The following is a 21,217-nucleotide window of genomic DNA, read 5'->3' as shown; positions in this document are numbered from 1 at the left end:
GGTTCCCCATGTGGCAACTATGCTGTCAACTTAAGTTGGGAGGTACAAGGGCACTGACCATCATTTTTAATTTGATATTACTATCATTTTTTCTCCTCTTGATTTCAATAACCAGTGAGCCTCCTTCTCATAAGCCCAATTGGCCAATTTATTCATCTGTTCCCCTCCGAGACAGGGGTCCTAATTAATCACTCAGTCCTCTTAGGGTGAAGATCAATTGGTGGGAGCAGCACTGTAATCTACTGGTGGTAAATCTTTTTCTGTTTCAGTCAAGGCTATCCTTCTATGTCACAGGGCTGGGAAATACTGCTTTTTTCAGCTGAACTTGAATAAAACAGTATCTGTTCAAATTGCTTTCACACCAGTGATCCAAATACTGGGCAATATGCAACAACAACTACAAAAAAAGTCAGGAAACTTAAAATTACAGCTACATTCACTACCAATGTAACAATTAACAGCATCTGCATCTAGAATTTCATAGCAATCACTACCCGATTAGATATGGCTATCAAGAGAGTAAATAAATTAGTTAACATACAACCAGTCAAGTTCACAAAGATACTAGTATCTCTAGGTTGTTGGATATAATAGAAAAGATTTCAGGAAATCTCTCTCTCTTATGGGAATGGAAGCAAAATTCAAAAGGAAATGTTTAATACATTCAAGCAGGTGAACTGTGTGCGAGACAGAGCCGTCAGTGTTTGCAATGACCTCTAACTGTACAATTTTTACTGGTGCTATGCTGCCAACTAACTGCTGAATGCCAAGCAAAATGCATATTGTTTTCATATTCTATATGATGTGAAAGGTGACTATGGTACCTCATTTATGACAAAACATCTTGTGTGTTATTCATGCAGTACAAGGCACTATCAGAATTATTACTTATCTGCTCAAAACTATCAAACGTTTTACCTACTTATGGCACCACTACCTCAACCATGCACAGTTTTTGGGAGGTAGTTGGTCTAATACTGTGCAAAGATTTTGCAGCCCTTTCTTCAGAAATCATAACATATCATATTACATCACCATATGGAGTCCAGATAAGGACAATAAACATGGTTATATAGAAAAAAGCACCAGGAGGGGGAACCACAGTTCTGAAGACGCTTTAATAAAGTGGAATGTTTAACCTGGTTTCAATTTTTACTTGCTTATTTATTTATTTTTTTTTAAGTATTATATATATTTTTAAACATTTTTACTTTAAAATAGTCCCTCCGCCTAATGTAGTATATGTTAATGGAGTTGGAGGAAGCATTTTACCCCAAACATATATAAAAAATATAGTGCTAAAAAATAATAAGCAAGTAAAACGCAACAATTTTACATAAGAGCCCATTCTCTCACACACACACACACACACACACACACACAACACACACACACACAACACACACACACTGTCCTCTGCTTTCAAACACACATTCACTCATACAAGATCGGTCTCACCCTTTCCTCAATCTCTCACCAAGTCTCCGCTGCTTTCATACATGCATTCACTCACATAAGATCACTCTCGCTTTCTATCCCACTCTCACACACTCTCTCTCTCTCACACACTTGCAATACAGTCTCTCTCTTTGTTTTACATTTTATGCTCACTAAACAGCAGAACTGCTGCTTAGCAAGCGTAAAGTATTGGCGGCAGTTCATTTTTTTTATTTTTTTGTTTTTTTTTACAGTCCAATCTCCACGACAGCTTGATATGCAAACTCGTTTATCAGCGGCCATTACTTGTATATTAACACCCTGGCAGCTTGATATGCAAACTCATTTATCAGCGGCCATTACTTGTACATTAACACCCTGCTGGAGAACGTTCCTTCTCCAATCAGGGTGTTGATGTACAGTTTGCCCATTCTCTAATACATAGTTAAAGTGTCAGAAATGCAGACTTATTGGCAAGTATTTATTCTGCACAATGTAGAAATAGCTAAAGTTATTCCTCACTGCCTTGAATCAGACTGATAAAAAACACGTAATCTGATGAGGCTATAAAAATATAACCTTCTTCCTGGCTACATTCAACATCCAGCTGTCTGCATGAAGTTCCATTCAAACCCAGCAATACATTTACATAAAAGATGGGTGAACATCATGAACTGAGTTCACTGGTACAGTAACCATCTACTTTATAATTCAGTGCTTAGGGAAAAAACAAGGGCCAGAGTTGTTCTTATGCCACCCCTCAAAAGGAAAAAGTCAAAAGTTTTAAGCACTGCAATTTTTAATGTTTACTTTAGCCAATTAGGATATCTTAAGAGATAGAAATCACAATTTTATTATCTTCTGTGATGCAGGAAAAATAGATCTACATTGTTTGGTTAGATGCAATGTCATCAAAAGCATCAGTGTTTTTGCTCCTCACCCAGACCTTGCCTGGTGTTTTTAGTGCCCTCAACCACTTGGCTCACTTATTCCAGCCAGGTATTTCCAAGCTAGGTGAGGACCCTATAACCCATTTGTTCCTGCCTGGGAATCTTCGTCAACCATCTACTCCCTGGCTACAGTCAGGTGTCAGGAAGCAGGCAAACTTACTGGTCCTGAGGCATGGCCTCCCACCTCACCCCTTGGCAGGCAGCCTGAGCCCAAAATCTGCCTCATGAGGGCAGGCATGCCATTTTCCCTTCAGATGCATGGTGAAATGCACTAACCAGTTCAACTCTTATTAGGTGAACATCTATCCTGTTGGCCACAGTCGCCTTCCTCTTCCTTTGGCAAAAGGCAATCACTCTCATTCTCCCCATCCAGCTCCTACAGGCACCCAAGATGCTAATCAAACTCTGGTGACCTGCAGCATACTCATGGTCTTCTCCCTCTATATCTTGGAGTTGGCCAGCTCATCAAATGTCTTTTTGACAGAAAAAATAAAATAAGTGCATTTAATGAAATATTTAGCACTTGGGGCTAAGCCCCCAACCTTCCAATATGGGACTATGCCCCTGCTTCTTGTGTAACTAACTCTGGGGTAATTGCACCCCAGAACATAAAAAGAGACCCCCCCCCCCGTGGCATAATTCAAGTGAGGATTTTTTTCCAATAAATCCCCAAAGATATAATTCAACCAAGTGCATCACTGATGTGTATTCAGATGACAAACAGGAGAGCAAAGGTTTATTTCTATATATAACCACTCTTCAGTGTACACACTAAGTTTTTTAAAATTTTACTGAAGACCAAAACAACTAGGCTTTAAGGCATTATGTCCTACATGTCTATTGTGGAAAAAAATGCTGCACGGCTTTGCTTGCTTATTAGTGCAATACTACTTTCAGGCAGGTGCAGGGGGTAAAAAGAACTCCATGTTTATTTAGCAACACCAGCATAATTAGAAGGAAAAAAATCCTTATTTCACTAGCAACACCAGCAAAATTACCTGGTATTCTCATAGCTATACATTATGGTCTAAAACATGTGGATTACATCTAATAATAGACAGTCAAATCAAGTTTGGTTTGCACATGCGCAGAACAAGAAAAGCTGAGCAAAGCAGCTCTGTCACATGGAATGTTTAAGCTCTCACACAGCGCACACACAAAATCCTGAAGTGCTTTCTTGCCAAATTAAATAATTGACAGTTTGCAGGTAAAACAGTAGCAATTGGTTCTGCTTCTGTCTAGTTGAAGACTGGTGCAAAGCAGGGACTAAGGCAATGTACAATGGCTGGAGTCCACTGATCTCAAGATGAATGTCAATCTCTGTAGCCCTAACATACTGTAAATATGTGTGCAATATATTACACTAAACTCTGCGAATCCCTAACCTCCACTGGCATCCTCAATACAATCTTTCCCAACTTTATCATTCCTTATCCATTTACCATTACACCACTTCCAACCCTACCACTTCCCAACCCCCCCCCCCTCAATTAAATTATTTTAGGAAGGAAGGTAGGAGGTACAAAATAAGTAGTCACAGTATACAACTATCACAATCCAGCTAATGAGGAAAGAGCTGCAGAACTGGGGCTACAGCCATCACAATGCTGATGGTGAGAGACTGTTTTATATTTGTTGACAGCTAATCCTCTTAGTGCCTGCATGGTAACATCATAAACAAGATGTGCATACATGCATCTACTCACATGCCCCACAAAAAATATGTCTAGTATTACTGCAAACTGGAGTGAGTCCTCTATCTTACTACTTCTATAAACACCCCCTGGGAGCAGCAAAGTGCTGGGGTAAAAAGTTTCATTTCACATTTCTGAAAGTAAGTTATTTGCTCCATTGGCTGGGCTTCCAGGTGCTAATCAAACCAGACTTGGTAGTGACAGACGTGGGTAGTCTGTACTACATCAGCATACTGTGTGAACTTTACCCCCCAGTTCTTCTATAAAATATAACTTTTCTTCTACAGTTACATCCTGAATAGTTCTAAAACATGTAGGACTACATCCTCATAACTTTGCTTTTATATAATCCTGGGTTAAAACATAGCTCATCTTGATTTAGAAAACAGATTGTGACCAAACTTTTAAATCTCAACATCAAACAGAGGACCATTACTTAGGTTCTCATTCTTCTTCTTCTTTCGGCTTTCCCGGTTAGGGGTCGCTACAGCAGATCACCTGTCTGCTCATGACTGCCAGTGGAGCTTTACGGTGTCGAGTTGCCAGCCCAGCTCCCAACCTTCCACAGAAGGCACACACTTGCATGCACTCACACCTAGGGCTAATTTAGAGTGTTCAATCCACTTACAGCACGTCTTTGGGATTTGGGAGGAAACTGGAGCACCCGGAGGAAACCCAAGCGGCCACAGGGAGGACATGCAGAATACATACATTAACTTAAGGCTCCTCCCCAGCAAAATAAAACAAATTTGTTAGTTTCCTCATGAATTACTTCTCACAATAAACTTATTTGCCTATCATAAGCAATGCAAAAAATAAAAATTAAAAAAATGTTATGAAGTAGTTAAAAGTACCAACAGTGACATTTTCTTGAAAAGATTTCTTCCAGAGAATTGTCACCATTACATAAATGCACAATGGACAGACAAACAAAATCTGAAGGAGAATTCAAGCTTTGACATACAAGATCCTCTACTATGGCTGCTCAGCTGGTCTTTAAAGACTATAAAGATCAAAGCTTGCAGCTGTCACCCATGACATTCTGCTTGCAGATTCTTACCTCTGTTTTTAACTGACGATGAGCTTCTTTAAGTGCTTCCAAGTGCTGCTTTAGTTCTTCATTTTCTCTAGTACACTAAAACATAAAAACATAACTATTCATTTTCATTTTTTTTATTTTATAAGCCTGCACAATAATGATGTACTAGTTCACATTTCCATTACACTGCCTACTTGTAAAAATGTGGTTCAGTTTGGTAGCTGGAGTACAGGCAAGGATAAATGACATAGGCAAGGGCCATAAACACTTGTCTTACCCATGGCTTGCCTGGTTCTGTTTCACAGAGGTATGGAGACCTGATTGCAACTCTGGTGAACAGGCTTTGGATTACCAGCCCCAGCAATGGCACAGCCAGGCAGGAATGGGAAGGAGTGAAGGGGCATAACCCACTCCCTCTTTTAGGGGGGAGGTGTGGTTTGTATGCACTTGGAGGCAGACAGGGTGATGCAAAGTCACCAATAAAGACTAAAAAGACCACTATTCATGTTGTGGGGGGAAGAGTGGGAGGGCTTCTCTGCCACTATACCCCTTGCAGTGGTATAGGAAGTCCTATGAGGGCAGCCTATTACACTTCTCTGCCACTATACCCCTTGCAGTGGTATAGGAAGTCCTATGAGGGCAGCCTATTACAATCTCCCTCCCTGGCACCTGGCTAAGTGCATGCACAGTAGGACTTGATATTCAAAATAAGTCTGAACCATCAATGATGGCTTCTGGATGAGGACTCCTCTCAGTTTGGCTGACTGACAGAGCGTGGGTCTGATGTCAGCAGAGGCAAAAACCTAGAGGGACAAAAAAAACCCTTACCCTGGGAAGGTTAACCAATGGGCATGCATCTAGCTACAGCTCACAGTGTATCCTTCAAGGGTAACTAATGCCATGGTCCTGTGGACAGTTTTTGGCTTTCTTGAACTCTGTAAAGCTACCCCCAGTACTGTGCTTAGGGAAGGTTCCAGGTTCACCAGCAGGTGACACTTGGGGGCACAAAAACAGAAAGGCTCTTACATAATGCAGATATTTCAAATGATAAATGAAGCAAACAAACAAAAAAAAGACTCACAGCTTTGCATTTCTGCTGTAGATTAACGACCTGCGTGAGTAGGTGACTGATCTCTTCCTGCTGCCGTGCTGTATCTTCTACTTTTCTCGTTAGCTCATCTGAGAGGGCTGCTACCTTTCCATGGGCTTCAGCTGTTTGGAAAAGATGGATACATTTATACATGGGTAAAAGAAAAGGATGGATGACAAATAAAAGGCACCACTTCATGAATATAACCATACCAAGTTCCTGTACACAGTCAAACATCAGCTGTTCCTCCACCTCCTCATACTGAGTCATTTCATTTTCAATTTCTGTTGCCTAGAGGGGAATGCAGAAAAACATAACTCCAAGGTTGAATTCATGCTTTCACAGACTAATTTCACCACAAAAAAGTTCATGCTCATTCATTCCCTTTTCAGTTTATTTACAACATTCTTACACACTCTTGGGAGCATCTTGTCGTACAGAGGATATCACCTCCTTGGGGGTTCACCAAAATTCAGCATTTATATTACATTGTGGCAGACAAAAGGAAAGAAGAATGCCCTGTATCACCTAACTGCACAACCCCTTAAAACAGAATTCTGCAAAATAATTTTGGCTGATTTATGCAGCTAAGGTATTTCACTGCTCTCATCATTTTTCTGCCCCACATCCTCTCTTCTTCACTCCCTCCTTCTGCAATACTTCCTATGTATACTTAGCATTAATCTCATCCTCTCCACTTCAGACCACCTACACTGTACCTACCAGGCCAACATATCATTGCACCTGCGAGCCTGACTGACTTGCCTTCACATCTCCTAGTGGAAGACCCTTTAATACTAAAAATGTTATTCAAAAAAGATGGCAGCAATTTCTGATCCTAACTTTATTTGCATTATAAAGGAGGTGGCCAAACTTCACAGTTAAAATTAAGTAAGAATCCGCTGATTATGTACACTTTCTGCAACACTCCCCCACCCCCTCCTCCACTGAATAATGTAGAAAATATTACAGTTGCACATTCTACAAATTTTGTGAAGCAGTTCAGCATCCTAAACATTTCCTGTTTAGTCTAGTCTTGATCGTTTATGGTGCCATACAAGGCAGAATTTATATAACATTTGGAGGAAGAAAGCTCTGTGATTTTGCTCTTTTTTATGCTTTTTGTCACTCGGCATTTCGAATGCAGACATTTCAATAGGGAGCCGAAACTTTGCCCTCTTCATATGAGCATTACAAGAATTTACCTGTGCTTTTTCATTATCTGAAGTGTAGCTCAAAATTAAGAAATGGTAGGAGAAACTTATAGAATGAAATACTGACAAGTAACCACCCCCCTTCTCCCAACAATAAAAAAAAGAGAACATTTGTATCATCTCTGCAACTTCATACAGATCAGCGCAGCAAGAGAACCACCAGGTCAGTAACAGTCAACAACAAACAAGAATAAACTCACAACAACAAGCAACCACAAGACAAACAGCAGGTCATCAAAATCAAGGAACAACTCAACAACACACAAGTATGCAAGCTCACCTGGCCTTTACCCTACACAGCTACATAGCCACCAGGACAGCAAAGTAAATGAATGATTCAGCAACACACAAAAGAGTATGCTCATTCAGTTGTTGTGTCTTTCGGCTTTTCCCAGTTAGGGGTCGCCACAGCGGAACTCCGGTCCGCTAATGATTGGCAGTAGATTTTTACACGCCGAGTTGCCAGCCCCGACGCACAACCTTCAACGAAGGTACGCCCATACACGTATTTACAAAAAAACAAAGAACAAACACATTATGCCAAATGTGTTATTCTCTGCAGTCTGACCCCAGAAACCTTTAGGGAACTTCCTTGTTGTTACATGCAGTATAATGCAACTTTATGTCAGTTACCACTAAAGCCTGGACTTCTAATCTTTTGCAGCAGTTCACAACTTGGTTCTCCTAGGAAGACAGCCATGTTAAATAATACTGTCCTTGTAAAGTACACACACTACAAAGTGCAGGTACTGGACAGTGACTGCTGTCTCAGTACAACAAGATCAGGGTTCAGAAGCTCAAATCCACGAGAAAGCGTCATCTTCATAATTTGCCATCAGCTATTTCTATACAAATGCTGCATTATATCGATTTTTACATCTAACATTCTTGGACCTTCCCGACACAATAATTAAAAAACAACAACTTGAAGTTGGTTAGAATATCTTTACTGCAGTCATTTGCAGAAAGAAGGGGGCCATTTCAAAATTATAATTTATTTTTCTGCTACACCATTTCTTTCTCATGTCATGACAACCTACTTTCTGATACCATGGTATGCATTTCAACTGATTATTTTCTTAATAATAGAAATGCTCAATGCAAAACAGCAGACGCACACAAAAACAAGAAACTGTTAAAAACAATGTAGATATGGTGAAAAAATTCAAGAACTGTAGATTATATGGCAAGTGGGAAGTATAGCTTTTCAGCTGCACCTTGTAGGTCTCTGCATGGAGATCAGTATTTCACTCATACACACAAATGACTATTACTTTTATATTAATTGACAAAAATCCATTAAAACAATGCAAATAGTGTCTGTACCACTGTAAAGCTACAGGGCTTTGCTTACCTCAGTTCGGAGCTGCTGGTTTTCCTTCTCCAAGCCCTGCAGCTTTTGCTGCAGGAAATCCAGGTGGATAAGATCCTGTACAGATGGAGAAGATTCACTGCGCCTTAAGCTGGAAACGAGAAGACATAATAGAAGGATTAGTGTAATGACAGCATGCAGGTTAGGCACCTATCAGGCACAAGGTGCAGTGGAGTGCCTTCAGACCCCAAGAAACCTGTAATAACCTGTAAGATTAATGTGCACGCACAACAGTGTGTCACAGTTTAGAATATAATTTCCAAATTAAGAAAATAAAGTAGTTGGGATTACATTCTAATGCAGTAAGAGGTTTTGGATAAAACAATGTACTTTTTCTATGAAACAGTTCAGAAGTATCATCAGTAATGCTTTCTAAGGAGGCCCTGGGCACCCCACCTCCCTAGAAGGAAAGTCACCAAATTTAAGGTGCTGCGTTTCATCACCTTAAAAGGTTAGCTTCAGCAACAGGTGTAAAGCAAAACTACAGTTTTTCTTCAATGAGAGTTTCAAAGAACTGCCTTCAAAAGAGCAAGACAATGGCTTTAACACGTTTTATCAGCAAAACAGTATTTTGATCCTTGTTCAGCGCAGACAAAAACTGTACCATTATTCAAAATATTAGGAGTGATGACGTTTACTGGCAGCATGTCTCACAACCTGCTAAAGATATTTTTGCTGGATTTTCTTATGCATTAACTCTACAGCTGCTGCAAAAGTTTTGAAAACACATTTCTTACTCTTCATAAATATTTAAAATAGTTCCAAGTACTGCTAAATCCTGACGAGTCTTGACCAGTGATCTCTGGAAATGAAACGGACAGACCTCCCATTCTTGCTGATGATGATAATTATACTTTACAGACTATGGCATTTAGTACATTGATGTTATCCTCAACAAAGAATGTTCCTTTGAAGTACATCACAATTTCCAATACTGATCAGTTGTTAATGTTTTACAGAACAAAACAATTGCTATTGCAGCATCAGTGCACATAACCAGGTTCTGTTTACTTCTACGGTTTTGACAAAAAAAAAAAAAAAAAAAAAGTTGCATCTATTCTCTACTCTCTTTCACTATACTATTACTTCTCGAACATCTAAAAAAAATTGTTATTGGGCTAGAAAATGAATTTAATAGCATTACTTTGAATACATTTTCTGACTGCCGCGGTGGTGCAGCGGTAGCGTTGTTGCCTCACAGCAAGAGATTCTCCCATTCGATTCTCGGCTGGAGTGCAGGGAGTGCCCTCTGTGTGGAGTCTGCATGTCCTCCCCATGGTTGGCTGGCGTTCAAAAGACATGCATAAATGGGCATGCCTTCGTTGAAGGTTGGACGTTGAGCTGGCACCTTGGCATTCGTGAAAATCTACTGCCAATCATTAGTGGACCAGACTTCCACTGTGGCGACCCCTAACCGGGAAAAGCCGAAAGACAAACAACAACTTTGAATACATTTTCTACTATGGATGGTTCTTCAGGATTATTCTAAACTATATCATCCGATTTTCAGGCATTCTCTTATTTGATTTTTATGCACTCTCTTATTTTATTAAGTGATTGTTGTAATCTGCAATTGTTTTACAATATTACTGTATAATGTACATAAGCAATTTTAATGCAATTAAGCTATTGGATGCCAGTAGTGGAAAATATGAAAGAGGACCTACTCTCCTTCCCAATAGTAGTAAGTGTAAACATTATAGTGGCTGCCCTTATTAAAGGCTAGAAAATAGTTACCCACTGCAGTACCATACACAGCAGATACATGGGAACTTAGGAAGGAGGTCAGTATGCCTCAAGATACCCTCCTCCCACCCTGTTAATCAGGGCCATCAAACTGACACTGAAGCAGACAAAAGCAGGAGGCATAGTTTTTAACTGTCCCAGATTTTGACTAATATTTCTGCCCTTTGACAAAATTTTTGATTTTCTGGTAAATCACTGAAGGGAAAGAATGGTTGTGTAAAATCTTACAGACAGATTTCTTCTCTTTTCTGTTTCAGTATTCTTTATTTACATGAGCGAGTTTTCCTCCATAGGTGACCCAACGTGGCCAGTATACAGATTTCACTACTGTAGGGTGTGTGGTATGTTGCACGTAGGCTGCTCTCATACGTCGGCCATAAAAGTGATGTACGCATGCACTTACCTCAGAACTGAATGCCCCAGGAGGAAAGCCAGCCTAAGGAAAGTAACGTATGAACATCCGAGGAAAAAGAACCAAGCAACCAGGGGGAAGGAGGGAGGGATTGAAATACGCGAAGAGAAGAGCATCTATCGTTATGGTAAGATTTCACACATCTATTCTATGTCCTTCTATTTATCTGTTGTGGTATTCTTTACTTGAGGGAGAGTACAAAAGCTCATGAGGAGAGGGTGCAGGAAGAAGCAGTTGAGCTCTCCAGAAAGCCATGGAGAGCATCTCTGGTCAAACCTGCCCTAGATTTATACACTGGATGGCACTTCTAATGTTTAGTATAGTAAATAGAAGTCCATGTAGCTGCTTCAAGAATAGAACTAGTATTTAATCCTTTTAAGAAAGCACTTGATGAAGCTACAGCCCTAGTGGAATGGGACTTTACAGAAGAAGAAGTAAGGGTCTTACTATCCTTCACATAACAGAACGAAATAGCCTTAGAAATCCAAGTAGAAATAGTCTGCATGGAAACAGGCAATCCCATAGCCCTGGGATGATCAGAAATCAGACCAACTTTTTGTTTCTTAATAGATTTGGTCTTGTCTAAGTAGAATCTAAGTTGCCTATGCACATCCAGATTGTGCAACACATTCTCACTAGAACTTTGTGGAGAAGGAAGGTATGTAAATGAATGGATTGGTTGAGTGACAATTTGTTGACTACCTTGGCCTTAAAAGAAGGGTTGGTATGCAAGGACAGCCTGCCTTCATAGAAAACCAAAAAGGGAAGAGAGGCCATTAGAGCCTGGAGTTCAGACACGTCTGGCTAAAGTTATAGCTAGGAGAAGTACAGTTTTCCAGAAGTAATGTTGCATGGGCACTGATGAAGCTGTCTTGAAGGGGAGAAGAGTCAGCTTTTCGAGTACAAAATTAAGATCCCAGGGAAGAGGGATAGGTTTCTGAAAGGTCTAACGTGAAGGATGCCTTTAAGAACTTTAGTCTCAAATCTGCTAGCCAGATTGGGGGGGGGGGGGGGTTTCAGACAGACAGAAATAGCCAACATATGGGCTTTCACCAGGTCTATATTATGTGATCCAATGGTCAAATAGTCGAACACGTAATAGTCGACCAGTAATAATCGAACCGCCACAATGTCAAACGGTTCAGTGGAGATCTCTGTACAGTGCGGAAATGAAAGTTTTCCATTGTCTGCCCTATAGTGTGATCTCAGAGTTGGTATATTTAAGTAGTGGGGGGTGTAGGGGTGCAGGGGGGCTCTCCCCCCTACGAAGAGCATTTAAATAGTTTGGGTGGGTTTTTCTTTTTTTCTTTTCCATTCGACATTGTGGCAGTTCGATTATTACGGGTCGACTATTACGTGTTCAACTATTTGACCATTCGATCACGTAATATAGACCCCTTTCACCAAAGAGTAGGCCAAACCAGCACTGAGCAATTCAGAAATAGGATAGAGCCAAGGGGACTACCACTGATAGTGGATCCTGGTTTTGTGAGAAACACAAAAGTGAACATCTCTTCCACTTTGATAGCCAAGATTTTCTGGTATTGGGTTTCCTGGCCTCATGCAGGACCCTTACCACTTCCTCAGAGAACAAGTGCCTGAAAGGAATTAAAACCTTATTACCCACAAAGTCAACTGGAGAGTAGACAAGTGGGGATGGATTAGAGTTCCTTTGTCTTGTGTGAGAAGGTCCACTCTGTGAGGTAACTTCTGGTGACTGCCCCTGACTAAATGCAGGAGAAAAAGAAATCAATGCTGTCTTGGCCAAAAGGGAGTCATCAGCAAGATTTTTGGTTTGACCTGCTGAATTTTGAACAGGACTTTCGGAATAATTGGAAAGGGGGAAATGCATACATAAACATCCCCTTCCAAGAGAACAAAAGGGCGTCCACCTTCCACATCACAGGGTGTGGAACACTTGCACAAAATTGTGGAAGTTGTCTGCTCATGGGGGAGGCAAAGAGATCTACATGAGATATACCCCGCCAGTGAACAATGTTCAGAAACACATCCCATTAAAGCATCCATTTGTGGGACCTGCTCAAAGTGTCTGGCACACAATTTTGGTTGGATGGAATTTACTCTGCCTGAAGAATCAACCGATATTGGACTGCTAGCTCCTAAACCTGGAGTGGCAGCCTGCATAGTAGGTAGGATTTGGATCAACCCTGCTTGTTCACATACAACAGGACCATCATGGTCTGTGAACAGCTTTAAAGATCCTGGGAGGAAAAAGAGAATGAAAGATCAAATGGCTAGCAGCAGCACCCTCATCTCTCTTACACTGATGCATTCCCTTTGTTATGAGGGGGACCATACTCCTTGAGCTTTCAAGTTTCCAAAAGTTTCCCCCCAGCCCACATCCAAAGCATCTGTAACAGCCCCCGGACTGGTGTCAGGGGATACAAGGGGAGTCCTGGGTTGAGGGACACTTGTTGGATCCACCACTGTAGTTCCTTCTTCAGACAGGATGAAAGGAATTGGAAAGTCCAGAGGATGCGAATGCTGCATCCAAACTGACTTTAGGAACCACTGGAGTTCTCATGTAAAGTTTTGCCAAAGGTAGCACTAGAACAGTGGATGCCATGAATCCTAAAATCCTGAGGAATTCTCTGGCTGAAATGTGGTGAAGAGTCAGAAGGTTTCTGAAGTAGGACATGCCTTCGGAGGAGAAAGAGAGACTCATGCGGTCCATTTGTATCCTGCACCCCAGGAAGATGTGATCCCGAGAAGGGAAGAGAATGGATTTTTTTTTTTTTGTGGTTTATAGTGAATCCCAGACATTGTAGAAGAGAAATGGCAAAGAAGATGTTTTGCTCTAGGGATCTCTGGGGAGGTTGCTATGAAAAGGAGATCATCCAGGTAAGGGAAAATGTGGGTGCCCTGAAGCCTGCAGTAGGCAATCATAGGGGCTAGATATTTTGTAAATACCCTCGGTGCAGTAAAAGGTCCAAAGGGCAAAGTAGAGAACTGAAAATGCCAGGAAGCCACAGCTAAATGTAAAAACTTCCTGCAGTTGGGGTGGATGGAGTATGTAGGTATGCATCTTTGATATCCAAGAAGGCCAAGTAGGCTTGTGGCAGAATAAGGGAGAACAAGGTTTGAACATACGGAAGGTGGGTACTTTCAGGAAGGTGTTGAGATGAGATGGATCCAAAATGTGTCTCCAAGGACCATCCTTTCTAGACACTAGGAATGTTCTGGAGTAGAATCCTATTCCTTTTTGGTCTAGAGGAACTTCCTGTATGGTCCCTTGTTTCCACAGGTCTAGACGTACCTCTGGAAAGGAAGGTAGTTGTTCCTTTTGTGGTTCAGGGGTGAACTTGAATGAAGGCAGGGAATCCCATACCAGAAAGTATCCTTTTTGAATGAAAGAAAGAACCCAGGAATCTTGAGTTATGCTTTTCAAGACTGGCAAAGACAGAGGTGCTAGAAAAGCAGAATGTGGGTTAGGCAGTTTGGGCAGTGAGAGGGAGCCAGGCTTGTCTGGAAAGGGCTGCTTCTGAGCCAGAGTTGCAAAAGCAGCCCTGGACTGCTTAGGCCTCCTACCATCCTTTTTTTGTTTTAGGTGAGGGTGGGGGTGGGGGAGTGCCCATGTACAAAAGCAGTTTTTGCTGGGTAATTTCACTGAAATTTAGGCACCGGAGAGACAAAAATGTGTTTCAATTCTTAAAAATTCCTTTCCCTTTTCCCGCAGACATTTAAATAAATTAGCAACCGCAGGACCAAATAATGCAGAGTTGTCCAAAGGGGCATCCATAAGCTTAGATTTAATGTCCTCTGAAAATGGCTGGAGTCTTAACCAGGCAAATTTCCTTAAGACAGAGCCAGAGGCAGCTGCCCTGGCAGAAGCCTCTGCAGCATCATACCTGCATTTGATGGAGTGGAAGGTTACTTGTGAGGAGGCCTCAGCAGGGATGAGGCAAAGTTTTATCCTGTGAGTCAGGCAAATCAGAAATGACCTGGGGGAGTTGAGACAGAAGCTCTAGGGCAAATTTGGTCATGTGTGTTTGGCAATTAATAGCTCTAAATGCCAAGGTGGCTGAAGTGTACACTTTCTTGCCCAGCCTTTCCAGGATCCTGCTGTTCTTATCTGAAAGGAGGAGACAGGATGAAGGCAGTACGTGGATGGTTTGTCTGAAGCCACTGAAATAACCGATGGGTCTGCTGAAGGACATTTAAACAGGAAATTCAGTCCTCAGGGACCTTGTTGGCAGAAAACCAGGTAAAACAAGAGGAATAGCTGAAGGAATGGTTGATACTACAACCTTCTGAAGGTAGAATCTCTTTTGCACTTCAGATACCAAAGTGCTATCCCATTTGAAATGCTCTCTCAAATTTAACTAGGGTCTCACCAAAATGGAGTTTTTCCATGGGTGAGTCAGTTCCACTGGAGTCCTCCTCTTGGGAAGCACAGTCTAAAGGGGAAGGGATCTGTGAGGAATAGGCCAGAAATTCCTCTTCATTTGAAGAAACCTCTTCCCTAGCCTTTTAATGTGCAGAGGCTGTGCATCATGGAGTTTTAATGTACAGAGGCTCTGCATCATGGAGTAGGGACTGAAACACCCAAATGGGGCTTAAGGGCCATAAGGGCATTAAAAAAGGCCTTGCATGAATTGTTCCCAATCACTGTGAAGTTTTTCTGGAGGGGACAAGTGTTTAGTTTTTTCATTTGATGCAGGTCTGCCCTACGTAATATGTAGGAGGCCAGGATGTAGGCCTACATTCAATAATATCAGAGTGAATTTCCTGAAGTACCAGGATCTGAGGTATCCTCTTAGGGCCTTCGGTTATCACGAGCCTCTGTTCCCCCTGTACATACGAGACAGATTCCTGGTCAGCCTCTGAGGATATGCTTGTGGTTGTATTCAAGGCAGCCTCAACATCAGGCTTGGCCTGTGATCCAAAACCAGGAACCATACGCATTTCTAGGCTCTCATCCGCCTGAAGAAGTGACATCTATAGTAAGAGGCACAGCAGAAGCCAGAAACCTCGGCTTTTTGGTTTTCTGCTTAGTGAATGATTTGACCTCAGGCCTTGAAGATCCCTCAATCGTTCTAACTTTATGCACTGGTTTTCCAAGTAAATGGATAAGGAAGAAATTCTACTTCTTAGGGTCTTGAGCACAAAGACCTGGCAAATGGGACAAGATTTGTGGTCATGGGTAGGCCCTAGGCAGAACAACCAATGGAGATGAACATAAAAATTTGTCTTCCACACTGGCATTTGCCTTTTTTGGATGACATGTACCCTACCATAAAACAGTCATAGCCGGCCTTAGGCATAGGCCAGCTAGGTGGCCGCCTACGGCGCCCCTCTATTAGGGGCGTTTTCCAGTATTTATTTGGTGTAGGTAGACCAGGATGGGGCACCGGGTGGTGTGGTGGGGGGCGCTGTGGAGCCCTTTTGCCTAGGGCACCAGTTGACCTAAGGCCGCTCCTGAAAACAGTAGCAAAAGAAAAAAGATTTCCCCAACAGAGCACTTATCTGAGAAATTCACTGGAACAAAGCTAATGGATCAGCAAGCAGACTGATGTTTGAAGGTGGTGTTCAGATTGGTAACAGAGTTCTGAGGTAGGTGTGTGCATACGCCACTTTTATGGCCGATGTACGGGAACAGCTTACGTGCGACACCCTACAGCAGTGAAAGACTTTTGTATACTGGCTGATGTTGGGTCACCTACAGTGGAGAACTCCCTCATGTAAAGAATACTACAACAGATGAACAGAAGGACATCAGTCCATTCAGAAAATGCATCTGGATGCAACAACTGTTGATCTATTACCTTAAGTGAATTGGAATAGAAATGGTCCCAAATTTGGGGTATTTGTTCCTCCAATATTTTTGGTTTTGTTCAAAATTCTTGAGAAAAAGATTTAAAAAAAAAATTGGAATGGATACCAAAATGCAAGCTGGTTTAAATTTACTGCAACTTGGGGATGACACTTAAAATTCAAGGCAAAAATACAGTGCAATCAAGTGAGCTAGCATCCATCTAGGTTAGCTGCATCCACCTTTGGTAGTCACCCTTCCAGCCAATACCAACATATCTTCTCTCCTAAAGAAGTTAGAAGGGATTACTAGTAAGCGCCAACAACATAAATCAACAGCTGTATTCCATTAGAGTAGGAGGAAAATGGCTGCAGCGATGACCAAATTCAGTCAACAGATCAGATTCATGAGGAAATTAATGCCAAAGCAAAAACACACAAACACCACTCTCAACCCCCCCCCCATTTTTCCTAGTCTGTACAAAAGCTAGTAAATGCCATTCATTTTGCCTCATATTTCTGCTATGTCCCTCATAAAATTGTTTTTTTTTAGTAAATTACAGAGGATTACGTTTATACAATAACGCCAGATATTGTTTCATATCTATTCTTAAAGAAATACACATTGATGCATAGTATGCTGCTCTATTAACTTTTTAAGCAAATTAAGAGTAATATTAAATTTTGTCCAGTTTTGAACCTTTGTTCCCTCATTTACTTTTGGCATTATCCAAAATTCTTGGGAAACAAGTTGAGAGTTACATCTGCACATAGCTGTATCAACAGCATCAAAAAGAAAAAAACACTTTCTTCTTCCCTACTTTTGCCAAGCTTGCTAACTAAAGCCTCCATCTTTATATATTTAACCTAAACTAACAGCAAGATAAATGTACTTACGGTGTTGAGATGGAAGACGAGTCACTCTCTTCTGCAGTGTTTGCATACAGCTGAAGAAGGTCCTCTCTCATGGACACTTCATGCCTTAGTTGCGCAACCTGCAGATGCAATAACAAGTATGTGTGTATAAGGTTATTTAGCTTTACTCAACAAAATCCAGAGGTTTGTCTACATGTTTTCATCACTGCTGGGGAGAAGCTCTAATTTAAATGGTAGCCAAAACACTTAAGTGGCTCCACTTCCTAACAACTGTGTTGGTGAAGAAGGTTTAATTAAAACAGGCAAGAACAAATGACCTTTAAAATCACATGTATACTTTGTCAAGACCCAGTATACAGTCATTTTTTTATAGTATTTTCCTTTTATAAAAAAAGAAAATCAAGAAGTATGAAGTACACCTCAGGAAATGATAGAAAATAAAACAAACTCTGACCCTGCTTTGAAATTTCAAAGCATAGCTAGCTGTCGAGTAAATCTTTTCCTTCCTTCATTAGAAACTTAAGCAGGATAAAGGAGATTTAGACATATTACATCCACTTTCTTCATCACGTACAGAACTAATCATGCAGATGCAGTCAAAACTAATTAGGACACATCCTAATCTTGCCATAGACTTGAAGCTGGAGTCCTTGCTTTAAAATCAGTATCACTTGAGATTTCCAATCAGTGCAAGCTTAGCCACGTGAAAAATCAGCACATGACAGCAGCTAAGGTCATCTGCTCAGGTGAAAATCATACCTCTCAACCTTTTAGTGCAAGAAATATGAACAAATCCTGACAAAAATGGGGGGACAAACGCCCAAAAATAGGGAAAGATTTTAAATATTGTTCTTATAAACTTAGAAAGTTGATAGGGTAACAAGGTTTGTGATAACATACTTATTCTGAAGGATTGGAAGTATGAAACTCAAATGTGCGTCATCATTTGGGGACTTCAATCCTCAGATCATCCCAGCAATTTGCCAGAAAATCACAAATTTCATGAGGAACAGAACAAGAATCTGAGGCAAAAATCTGGACATGCTGCAAAAATCTGGACAGTTGAGAGGTATGCAGTTCTATTATCACAGAAACCTTCTACAATTTTGTATCTTCATTCAGTATCTCTCAGTGCTCTTAATTACTGTTCTAGAACTTTAAAATGAATATATTTATAGGCCTGAATATATTTATAGGCCCTACTTACTTAAAGAGCCAGCAGGTATCCATTATTTTCAAAACACATAAAACAGCAACAATGGTGTTGAGAGTAGAGTAAAGCGGACTGTAATGCAAAGAATACAAATAGGCTGACAAGTGCAAAGATTTCATGAAAATCTTGGGGCAGACTTTCCTAAATTAGGGTTTCTCCACTATTATGGAAAATTCTACTTAAGATCTAGCATAAGCCCTTCCCTTACAAACCAGACACTGTCTCAGCTAAGCAGAAATGTTTGGCAGCCAACTTGCGATAAAGGCAAAAAGTAGTTTGGTGAGCTGAACATACCATAATAGGAGATGTTAAAAATTATCACTGCTGCTGTAGCCCTAGCTATAAGAGGTTATATCTTGCCAAGGATATAACAGCCTGCCAGCTTCCAAAGCTTCAGGCCACCTTCCATCACCCAAACTCCAGGCAGCTTGAGGTGAGCTGACTAAAAGAGTTTCTGCACAAAGCCCTTCAAAGCTTTACTGCCAGCAGACAGACAGGGAGGCTGAGTTTTGAAAGAACAATAATAAGAACAACAAAAAAATAAAAATGTCCACACCCTAGAAGAAAACACTAAAAAAACAGGGTGATGGAGGGAGAGAGAAGCTACTGCAGCAGTGATCATAAGTATAACTTACACAACTGTATTATGTTCATCATAGTGATCATTGCTGCAGAAGCCTTAGCTACATGGGTAAACTATTTTAGCTAACTACATTTGAGAGGTGGAAGGAGAATAGTCCAGGTCCAGGCACTCCTAGAGAATAGTTCTAGCAAAGCTTGAAGGAATCAAGTCTATAGTGCTTTGTAAAAGTATGTGCAGAGAACCAAATAGCAGCTTCTATGATACTTCTAGAATCCAACATTTTCTAAAAGCCACAGATGATGCCAAGGCCCTGGTAGAGTTGGCCTTGACCCTGTACAGAATAATTCTGTTAGAGTGAGTATAACAAAAGGTAATAGCCTTAGACAGCAATTTGGAAATAGATTGTTTTGACACAGGTTGTCCCTTCTTATTTCACAATACAGTTAACAATTGATCCAATGATCTGAAAGAGTTAGTTCTGTAAAGACAGTAACCAAGTTCTCTGTGGGCATCCAAGGTATGGAGTATCCTTTCTCTCTCATTTTCAGGTTCAGGAAAGAAAATGAGGAGAGGGATAGTTTGGCTTAAAATAAATTCAATACTACTTTAGCAGAAGGATTAGTCCTCAAAGAAACACTGTCCCTATGGAAAAATTAGAGGTCAAAGCAATCAGTAAAACTGTTTTCTATGTTAAGAACTTCAGGTCAGCCAGATTAGTTGGTTCAGATGGAGCAAGTGTTAGATACACTTAACACAAAATTAAGATCCCAACGAGGGGCCACCAGTTTTTTTGGCGGCCTCTTATGCAAAAGCCCTTTCAAGAACATTTTGACATGAGACTGCATGGAGAGAGGAGAATCCATACGCAGACATGCCAAAATGGTAGATCAATGAACCTTGAAGAGGAATTTACAAAAAAAGTCATAGGATAGTAACTCACATAAATATTGTAAAACTAACAACTATCCTTGAATGGGTGTTGGCTATGTTGTTGGCATCAAACAGAAAACCTTTTCCATTTGCTAATATATAGTCTTCTAGTAGCAGGCTTTTTGCATCCATTAGTACCTGTTGCACAACCTCAGTAAATAAGTGCCAAAAAGAAATGAAGGCCCTATCATCCAGGCAGTCAACTGAAGATAGTTGACATTAGGGTTATCAAACACCCCTGTTCTTGTGTGACTAGATCTAGTCTGTGAGGCCATTTCCAAAATAAGGGAGAACCACTGTTGCCTGGGCCAGAAGGTAGTCACCACAATAATCTTGGGTGATTCTGTCTGAATCTTCAGAAGTACCTTGCGTTTGAGGGTAGTTTTAGTAAATTCACTATAGTACATTAAGGTAAGATAATAGGCCTGAAAATATACAGTCAGGCATGTATGCATTCAGTTTCAGAGAATGCAGAATGTCCCTTTCTCAAAGGGAAAGATACAATCTTGCTGGCTAAGCAGAAGATGTATAGAAAAAAAGGTTTCAGGGAAAGCTTCAGAATATTTCTTTTTCAAAGGAGAAATGTACATAGCAATGGAATGCTAGATAAAGAGGCACATGCAAGACAAGGCTTGGAAACCAAGGCAACCAAGGCTAAAACAGCGTGAAAAGCATTACAAGGTTTTGGTAATACTACGAAATATGGCAGACACAGACAGTGAAGTCAGTGAGTTAGTTTGAACTGACATACAAAAAAAATTAAATATCCAGCATTTTAGAATATGAGTTAGCTTTTGGACTTTGTATGTAAAATTGTCTCTACAATACAGACACTTGAGCCGGAGTCAGAAGACAGGTCAAATAAAGACTGATTCAGAAGAATCAGAAT

At 40.8% G+C, this 21,217-nt stretch overlaps 1 protein-coding gene across 3 annotated transcripts in view; it reads right to left on the bottom strand.

The window, feature by feature from the left end:
* LOC122787967 (trafficking kinesin-binding protein 1-like) overlaps positions 1–21,217 on the bottom strand; it is a 517,740-nt gene that overhangs the window by 73,431 nt on the left and 423,092 nt on the right. For all 3 annotated transcript variants that reach the window (XM_044054896.1, XM_044054893.1, XM_044054895.1), the window contains 5 exons: positions 17,624–17,721; positions 8,779–8,887; positions 6,423–6,501; positions 6,202–6,332; positions 5,142–5,216 (listed from right to left, as the gene is read on the bottom strand). In XM_044054896.1, the coding sequence (XP_043910831.1) occupies positions 5,142–5,216; positions 6,202–6,332; positions 6,423–6,501; positions 8,779–8,887; positions 17,624–17,721 (492 nt within the window). The remainder of the gene's footprint in view (positions 1–5,141; positions 5,217–6,201; positions 6,333–6,422; positions 6,502–8,778; positions 8,888–17,623; positions 17,722–21,217) is intronic.

This window comes from Protopterus annectens, chromosome 13.part0, assembly GCF_019279795.1.
Source record: "Protopterus annectens isolate FY-2018-M chromosome 13.part0, PAN1.0, whole genome shotgun sequence".
NCBI classification, from domain to species: domain Eukaryota; kingdom Metazoa; phylum Chordata; order Ceratodontiformes; family Protopteridae; genus Protopterus; species Protopterus annectens.
This window is presented reverse-complemented; position numbering and strand designations above follow the sequence as displayed.